We start from the raw sequence: 9,645 nt of genomic DNA on the forward strand, positions 1-9,645 counted from the left end.
AATATTCCATTGAACTGGATACTGATTTATTACATTTTCAATACCAAAAATCTAAAGAGTATGGCCAGAGAAAAGGATTTTTGTAGCATTTCTGTACATCTTTGGCAATGTAGGAAATGTATCTTGACTATTTAAATGTTAGAATTGCCAGGAAATGTTCCTGGTTTTATGTAGACAAAGGAGCCTTATTGTTTAATTTGAGACCATTGAAGAAAGTTGGGGATAGACAGACATATGATCTATAGAGTGCTCTTTTTAAAAGTAGATTTCCATCCACCAGATATAATCTTGGTGAAGTGAGAGAAGGGAATTTCGTCTCCATTCTCTAAGCAGGAAAATGGAACACAGAGAGGTGAGAAGAATTGCTTTCAATTCCATGAAGATCAGATCCAACCTAGAAACTCCACATCCATCTCCTCATCCACTACTCTGGCTACTCTAGTCTGGTCACTTAACAAGGGTCTGTAAGTCACTGCATCCTTTCTTTTCTTTCATGTTGTTTCACTTAGTAGAGGAATGAGTTTCCCTGGCAGGGAAAGTGGAACAAAAGGAAAAAATGCTTATTTGCCAAAAGAAAAAGAAGCTGTAAAACAGCATATATGTCACACACACACACACACACACACACACACACACACACACACACACCATTCATCCTTTAGAAGCTATATATATCTATCTCTCTCTCTCTCTCTATATATATATATATATATATATATTTTTTTTTGGTATGTGGGCCTCTCACTGTTGTGGCCTCTCCCGTTGTGGAGCACAGGCTCCAGACACACAGGCTCAGTGGCCATGGCTCACAGGCCTAGCTGCTCCGCGGCATGTGGGATCTTCCTGGACTGGGGCACAAACCCGTGTCCCCTGCATCGGCAGGCAGACTCTCAACCACTGCACCACCAGGGAAGCCCCGAAGCAATACATTTTTATCATACTTTTTCTACTTCTAGTCATGAGAAGATCTACTGTTCGTGTAGTTCAGTAAAGAATCAAGTAAGTTAAGAAGTAGAAAGTGAAGCCCAGGGAAAAAAGATCAAAATGGATCGAAAAGCTTAATTCTGAAGGACAGAGGCTGAAAGATAATTCCATAGCAATTTACAAACAAAACAACTTGGTTGGTGACCAATTGCTACCAGTGTCGCATAATTGAACGTCTCCTCATCTTTGTTTTTGTTTTTGTTTTTTTTTTGACTATTACAGAAGTTTATTTAACAAAAAAGTTCAGTAAGAAAATGTACACGACCCAATTTTCATCTTAGTAAAATGTGAAGAGGGGACATGTGGAAGCAGTTGATTTCTCTGGTGAAGACAGCCATTGCTCATACTCGTTCCAAAGCTTCTAACATGATGATATTATTTCCTCGTATTACCACCATTCCAATATTGTTCTGTTGCCCACTAGTTGCCATCTCCACACATTCATCTATCACAAGATTCATAAAGGGATCAAATCCCCTCAATATTCCTTGGACATGTCTGCCACCATTTAATTTCAATGATAACTTCTTGTCCATAAATTTCTTCAACTCAGGAGGGTGAGCTTTGCTCATGGTGTCTACTCGAGGAGCTCAAAGATGCCTCCACCGTCTCCTCATCTTTGGTGCAAGGATGCTGATCTAGCTTCACAATGAACACAACAAGAATGGCTTGAAACTTCATTATGAGAATTTCTGGTTAGTTATAACTCAAACTTCTGGGAAATAAAGCAACTGTTGAACACTAGCATGATTTACACCAAGTGAGGGCTTTAAAAAGTAAACTCTATTCCTCTGAGGTCCATTTCAGTCTATTCTCTCTCCCAGTCACTTCCTTCTTTCTATCATTGAATATATCATCCCATGCACTCTTTCCTTTTTCTTCTGTTTTCAAGCCATAACTTATTTCAAGGCATAGTTCAAATACCACAATGGTGATTTTCACCTTCTATAAACCTCTGCAACAAAGCAGACCTTTGGAATTTATAGATATACCATTTGTACTTTCAACTACTGCAAAGGATTCCAATTCTTATTATTTTCATTGGGTATTAGAATCATGGTGTACAGTAAGAAATCACTGACCAGTGTGGGAATCTAGTCTACCGCTGAGCATCTTCAACTTAATGAAATCCTGTAGTTCTCTACCTATCTTTGTCATGCAGTAACTCTTGAACATGAAATTTGGAATCTTTAGCTTTTTTTTTTTTTTTTTGCGGTACGCGGGCCTCTCACTGTTGTGGCCTCTCCCATTGTGGAGCACAGTCTCCAGATGCGCAGGCTCAGCGGCCATGGCTCACGGGCCCAGCCACTCCACGGCATGTGGGATCTTCCCAGACCAGGGCACGAACCCATGTCCCCTGTATCGGCAGGCGGACTCTCTACCACTGTGCCACCAGAGAAGCCCTGGAATCTTTAGCTTTTATTTCTGGCAAATCCCAGATTGAGGTATGATCTACTGTACCTAAAGTCTGTATCATAGAATATAACTAGGGGTCCAGAAAGGGTCTAATCTGAGTACACCTCCCCTAGGAATTCTGCAATATGATGGCATGCCTCTTGTTCTTTGATTTACACATAAAATCATTTCAGCTGGTGAGAAATGAGTTTAAACTTCCTTTTCACAGTTCCTGGTAAGTTATACAAAACATCTGGGGGGAAAAAAAGTGTTTTGGAGAATTTAGGTTCAGTATGCAATGGCCATACTGAACCTAGCACAGTCCAATGATTTTATGAAAATGACATTGAACTTGCCCTCATACTACAGTATGAAGAAGGGTCCCAGCTCTGATCCCAGAGACAGCCAGTAGGAATGGGTTCTACTTTAAGTCATGGAGAAATGGCAGGGAAGAAGTGGTGTTAGTGCAGGAAAAGGGGGATCGTGCCATAGGAATTTCCACAGTCCAGCTCTATGAACATTTAGCCTAAATCCTTCAAAAATTATCTCTAATGTATTAAAAAGTAAGAGCATTGTTCAGAGGTCAAGCAAGCTGTTACAATTGTTGGTAAGAGATATGATGAGTAGTGGGAGATGGAAATCTCAGAACTGGAAGAAAACTGACCAATTCTGCATAAGTACTGAATTGGCTAAAAGACAGAGTAACAATAATTAAAGGTAATAATGATAATACTCATCCTTGATAGAGTGAGTTCTCTTTATGGGTCAACACTATGTACATTATCTCATCTAATCCTTACAACTACTGTTTGAGGTAGTATCATTAAGTCATCTTACAGAGCAGGAAACTGAGGCATAGAGAATTGAAGCAATTTACCAAGAATCACATAGGGCATAAGTGGCAGGGTCAGAATTCAAGTTTACACTTGCGTGATTTCATAGCTCCTATTCTTAATCCCTATGTTCTATGTCTTCTACACGATGGTACAAGGCAGAGGAATGTTCTTGTATCAAAGAACAAAGCCCATGTAAATCTGCCTCATAAAAGGAATCCTAAAACTGGCCACCTGACGGCTGCAGTGAGGTGGGGTGGGATGGGAGACTGATGGGGTTAAGACATAAGAATCTGGAGGGGTGACCTTAGTTAGAATGGCCCAGCCTTGGATTTCCCAGTAACAGAGGTGGCCTGTAAAACAAAGGTTCCCCTTATATTTTTCTCTAATCATTTAACATGTGGCATGTATCATTTTCAAGGTGAGAACTCAGTCTCTTATAATATTATTTAAGAATGCTTAACATTTAATTGATAGATGAGAAGTTTCATTATGGCCCCATGGAAATGAAAGTCGGAGGACTGACCACAATTACTTTTAAAGGGCTTTTCAGTTCCCAAAGAACTTGAGTTTTAATTACATCCTCATTTGTAAAAGACATATTCAGATATTCAGGAAGAGACTCCTAAAAGAAATTTCGTGGGCAACAAATGTTTTTCTCTTGGATAGTTATACCCTTCACCTTTGCTTTCAATTCTGAACTTTAGAGCAAACAAGATGTAATCAGCTCATGGTCCAAACCTGCAAACCAAGCATATGTAGATTTATGTAAATATCCATGCAAATAAGGCACAGCCACTGGGCTTCTGGGAGGTTGCAAATGGAGCCCTTGGTACAGCAGAGGTCAAATATCCTTGGATTAGAGCTCAATTCTACATGCAGATTTTTATAGGACAATGGCAGCCCCTAAACACAGCAGTCTTTAAATGCCGTGATAATTCTGTGCTTGAGTAGTTTTCAGTCATAATTAGGAAGAGGTGACCTGGTTCAGAGAAAAATGAAGAGCAGAATGAAACTGAGCTCTAATGTTCCTGTTTACTTAAGTTGGGTACTTATTATCTTCCTGTCCCTGCTTTCCTAATTTTTTCACGTGCCCGTGAAAAGACCTCAGGTGGCATGAAAAATGACTTTTTAAATTTTTCAGCTGGCTTTGATTTGAGTACTGAATTTCTCCAACTTACCTAAAAGGCAGGATAGAGAATAGTCCAAGGGCACTGTCCTTGGAATGGCTTCAATGCCAACGGGCCACCTTCCCTGAGATGCTGCACCACCACCATCACCAGTTAAATTATCCAAGGTTATAGCAACAGAGAATCTGCAATGACTGTTATCACTACTGTTACTAAGAGCTATGAAATTTTAATTCCAGGGTGATCAGTGAAAAAGGCCATTAGACTTTGGAATGTCCTTGTGGGAGCTTGCTGGATTCTCTTGGGTACAGTAGACTAGGCTATTCCCAGTCCCTCAGTCCCAGGGCAGAGGAGAAGTTCTGCAGAGCAAATGGCGGTGATCATACCAAGTCAGTGTTAGACTTGGAGAAATGAGCACAAATGGTCCTCTGCCATCCATGTGTGTGCGTTGGCTATTGAGTTCCCAACCAGAGGTTTTGTCCGCTTTTGCTGCAGGGTTCAGTTAATTAAGCTTTACGAACACTTCTTGCCCGGAAACAACACTCATGCAGGAAAACTTTAGCAGTTTCCAACCCTGGCCACTCCCAGTCCACTGCCATCCAGCACCACCTCCTGGTCTCCCCAGACACCTCGTTTCATAGCCTGACACTGAGAATATTCCTGTTCTCTGAACGTGTTTCCAGGACCGTGGCCAATGGCAGACACCAGGTCTTTAAACACATTCGCAGCTGAATGACTAAAGAAATGACATGATAGTTTTAATTAATTCTTTGCAATTGAGCCCTACGTTCCTTGGATAAGATTATTACTTCCATGTTCCTCTGGTTCCACTTCTATAAAACAGGTCAAAATGCCAATTTTCTTCAATGAAATGGTCTGGAAAATAAGAAAGACAAAAATCTGAAGCATTTACAAATATCTCTTGTTAAGTTGAGAAAAGGAAATGAGTGACTTTAAAATTAGCCAAATTCCATGAGGACTGTCTATAAAAACTTTATCAGGATAAGAGCTGTGGTTCTAGTGCTGACAAAAATGTGAAAACAAGATTAAAAGTGGTGGAGTGGGGCATCTTCTTTTCTTTTTTCTTTTTTTTGCGGTACGCGGGCCTCTCACTGTTGTGGCCTCTCCCGTTGCGGAGCGCAGGCTCCGGACACTCAGGCTCAGCGGTCATGGCTCACAGGCCCAGCCGCTCTGCGGCATGTGGGATCTTACCGGACCAGGGCATGAACCTCTGTCCCCTGCAACGGCAGGCGGACTCTTAACCACTGTGCCACCAGGGAAGCCCAGGGTGGGGCATCTAAAAAGTCAGAGGTGGAGTTCGCTGTGTCAGTACAGAGAGCCAAGGACTTGGGGCGTAGGGAGTGGGTGCAGGAGCTTTCCTTTAAATAGACAAGAAAAAGCAGGCAAATCATGCCATGGGGAATGGATCACAACTCAGCTTTCAGTTTGCCAGATAAGTACTTTCGTTTAGATTGTAAATAATCTCACCCATGGTTAGGTATAAACCAGGTAAGCAGTACCAATATTTGAAAGAGAAAATTGTTCTCACTTCTAATTAAAAGATGTTATAGTCTCAGTTGGCTGTGTTGTCCAAGAATCCATTAATCAAAGAAGCCATTATATCTCTACTTACATTAATTCCATTATTATATCACGTGAGTTATGTTCAAACATTTATTGCCCAATAATTTTCAGAGAAAAATGGTAATAACTTGGGTGGAGATATCATTAATGCGAAGAGATTTTTTGGCACAGGAGTTAATGAAGTACATGAAGTAACCCCCAACCCCAATTATAATGAACTTTTCCAAATTCCAAGGCTAATGGGAAGGCTCCAAATGGTGTAAATGAGATTGTAGGATTCGAGCAGCACTCTGTGAATGTCAATTTAGTCCTAGACTTTTGCAAGGATAAGAGCAGGTAAACAAAATCAGGGATCTTTCTCATCTTCCAGAACACTGGAGGCTATTTCTCACTTGCCCATTAATTTTTTAGCAACAATTTCCATTATGGAAATCTTTATACACATAAAAAATTACTTTCTACAACAGGCAATAGATTGTTCCTTTTTAAAATCTCAAGTGTTAGAACAAAATATCCTTACAAAAATCATTCTAACAAGACTTTATATGTTATTATAAGAGGATTTATCATGTGTATTGCCTTTTATCATTGGGCTTGTCAAACTACAGAATTGTGAGATAAATGGTGATAGTAGTGACATAATCTTTTCTGCAGGGAGTCTGAATGATTGTAAGACGAGATGGTCCTTCCTAGACCTAACGCTTGGTTCCAGACCCTTGAAATGTCAGAGGTCTATGCAGATCTGAGGCAGAAAAGAGAGACTGAAAATGAGAAAATGTGGATTTGGGCTCAGTCAACCACAGCATTTCAATGTTTGCAGTGACCTCAGGAATTATCTAGAACAGACCATTCTCTCAGTCAGAGATGAGGTGAGGCCTGAAGCTGAGGAACCCCATTGCCCCAGTGTAGAAAAGGGTAGGAGAGTGGGGAGCCCCCCAGGTCCTCAGGGAGTGGTTTTCACTTTTTAGCAACAGAAAGTCAACAGACCACGTTTCAAGTAAAATAATGTGTGACATCCCAATATATGAAACATGTAAGATAGAGGGGCTGGGTTGAAGGCAGAGAGAGTGGAGGATAGCCATCCCCCCACCAGGCTCTGAGCCATAGTCCCACGAAGTTTTCCTGTGGGAAGTTATCAGACCCTTAGATCTCTGGGGAACTGTATGAGTTAGGACTTTTCTAGTTGCAAAGGAAAGAACTCAACCTGAGTAAGGATGAGGTCAAACAAAGTCATAATGACGATGATAACAATTACCTCCTAGACCCAGAGGAGTCACTCACGCAGCTGGGTTTGGGGGAGGACCTAGAACTGGGATGGTAGGTCATCAGATCTCTCTGTCTCTGTCTCTCCCTTTAAACACACATACACACTTCTGAATCCCATGTGCAAAGATCAGGATGGATCCAGTCTGGTTAGGGCCTCCACCTGCGATGGGGTGGGGGGGTATGCAGGGAGGAAGGGGGTCACAGAGTCATGGAGTAGACACCTGGCTGCTGTGGGTCAGGGCCCAGAGAAGAAGAGCTGGTCAGGTCACCCAGCAGTTAGAAAACCACTGAAATAATACACTGGAGGTGGAGACACACACAAACTGGAATGGGACCGGAGCTTGGAGACCAACTGAGTTACAAGAAATACAGGTAACCAGGCTGGACATATGAGCACAGACATGCAATCCAGGACGGCCAGGGGTCCAGGCAGCAAAGGCACTGCTGTTCACCACCTGAGTCCACAGGACTAGGTGGTGTCTAAGACCCCAGACCTGCATGGCAGTGGGAACCCGGGCACCATGAGGAAGCGGGCAGACAGCACAGGGAGCTTGGGGAGCATGTCCCCACTTCTGACTGAGCTCCAGGTCCTTGGCACAAGCATAAGGAAGGGCCCTACCTCGGAAGAAGTGGGAACCAGGAAGTGGCCTTGAAATAAACATGGATTGGACAAGACAGAAGCCTAGCTCTTAGTCTAGAGCTCGAGATTAGGGGAAGGGACTGTCCCTGGGATAGTTAGTCCCATGGGCTGCTGACCTGGGCCTCGAGACCTGGCTGAGCAGTTCAGGTGGCTTTCTGACTAGGGGCCCAGGGGAACCTGTAGGAAACAGCAGGGCTGACAGAACGAGAAGGGTCCTCAGAACTTCCACTTGCTCTGGATGGCATTTGTGGGGACGTGCCATCCCCATGCCCCCTGCTCAGTGGTGGTCTCTCTCTTAACCCTTCCTGATAGGGTGAGTGATTCCTGAGAGGAGAAAAGGGTAACAGTTCCAGTCACATATAACGTCTGAGCCAAAATAAAGAGAGATGTGTTGAAAATGTGTGTTCTCTGAAAATGAACGAACACAACCGGTATATACCTTCTAACCTAACACTTTGAATAGATGTAGGCTTAGGGTGTTTATAAAGATTTTTAAAGAAAGATTTCATGAAATAACTTCCAGAGTTGCTCTTATATATATTACCTCATGGTATTTTTCATACACAGAAGCACTAATACGTTAAGCTTGCCTACATCTCAATGTGCTACATGTTTTACTCATTTGCTTAATTTGCTGGAGATTTCAACGTCACGTGGCTGCTAGAAGAAGGACATGGAAACGTTTAGAAGCAGGACTCAGCGTTTTAACTTCAAACGCCCACTCCCAATGCTCCTACCAAGAAATAACAAAATATTTGTCTCTGGGATAGCTAACCTCCCTTCCACACACAATCTACATCACATTGCGCTGGCAAGCTTTACGCATCACTCTCTCCTATAGACGATGGAAATCTTTTTGCTTAGGTTTTCAGCTTTTGTCACAAAGATGAGAAACACCAGGAACACACACTGTTCTCCAACAAATTAGCTTGTCTTGAGATGATTTTTCACTTAATTTAAGGGTAAGTGTCAGAGAAATGTTTCACTAAGAGCTGAAATTTCAAACGGAGACAAAAACGTGGTTTGTAACTCCAGTGAGCATTAAGAATTATCTGCATAGAACTCTCTCCCAGTCCCCAGGATTCAATGTCCAGAGGAAGAATAGACATCTGAGCTTGTCACCCCAGGGTGACAGAGTTGAGCATCTTCTTTTGTTTCTCCAATTCCCTTCTTTCCCCCCACGGACTCTGGATGCATTACATATAAAACCAACCCTTGGCTTTTCTGACATATTTTGCCCAAGCTGGCATTATACACACCTGCCAATCACCAATGAAAAGTGATTACTTATTCAGGAGAGAGGAGCTTTGAAGAACAGTGGGACATGGTTTCAAATAAATGACACATTTTATCTGTTTTTCAAATAATTCATGGAAAATACTGACATAAAGTGCCAATTATTTTTTGCCCTTGAATAGGGCTGGCAGTCTTATTGTATGCTTTAAAAGTCACTTACAATTTGCTCACATTTTTTTTTAATTCCCAGTGGAAAAGGATGTACTTTCTTTGCTCTAAAGATTAAAGTTCAATTTGACTTCCTATTTTATGAAAGGGATTCTTAAAGATATTGCAGTCTCGTCCCCTCCTAGATATTACTACAAGTCATAAATTTGGTGATTGATGGCTATAGGATAGCCTCCAGAGGCTGCATGCTAGTTAAAATAATAAAGTGCTGCTTATCTTCTGGATGCATTCGAGAGAATAGCGGGTGGTCATTGTTTACAGCGCTAACGCCAGCCACTCCATTGGAGAAAGCCCATTTTGGACCCAAGCTTCATGCCATGCCTGAGTGATTAGACTTCTAACAAAGCCA

The 9,645-nt window shown here is 42.0% G+C and overlaps 1 protein-coding gene across 1 annotated transcript; it reads right to left on the reverse strand.

The window, feature by feature from the left end:
* Window positions 1-1,196: 1,196 nt before the first annotated feature.
* LOC307050224 (small nuclear ribonucleoprotein G) lies at window positions 1,197-1,573 on the reverse strand. Its single transcript, XM_079700114.1, has one exon. The coding sequence runs from the start codon at window positions 1,554-1,556 to the stop codon at window positions 1,326-1,328; it is 231 nt and encodes a 76-aa protein (XP_079556240.1). The 5' UTR covers window positions 1,557-1,573; the 3' UTR covers window positions 1,197-1,325.
* Window positions 1,574-9,645: the final 8,072 nt, after the last annotated feature.

This window comes from Hyperoodon ampullatus (assembly GCF_949752795.1).
Source record: "Hyperoodon ampullatus genome assembly, chromosome: 3".
NCBI lineage: Eukaryota > Metazoa > Chordata > Mammalia > Artiodactyla > Ziphiidae > Hyperoodon > Hyperoodon ampullatus.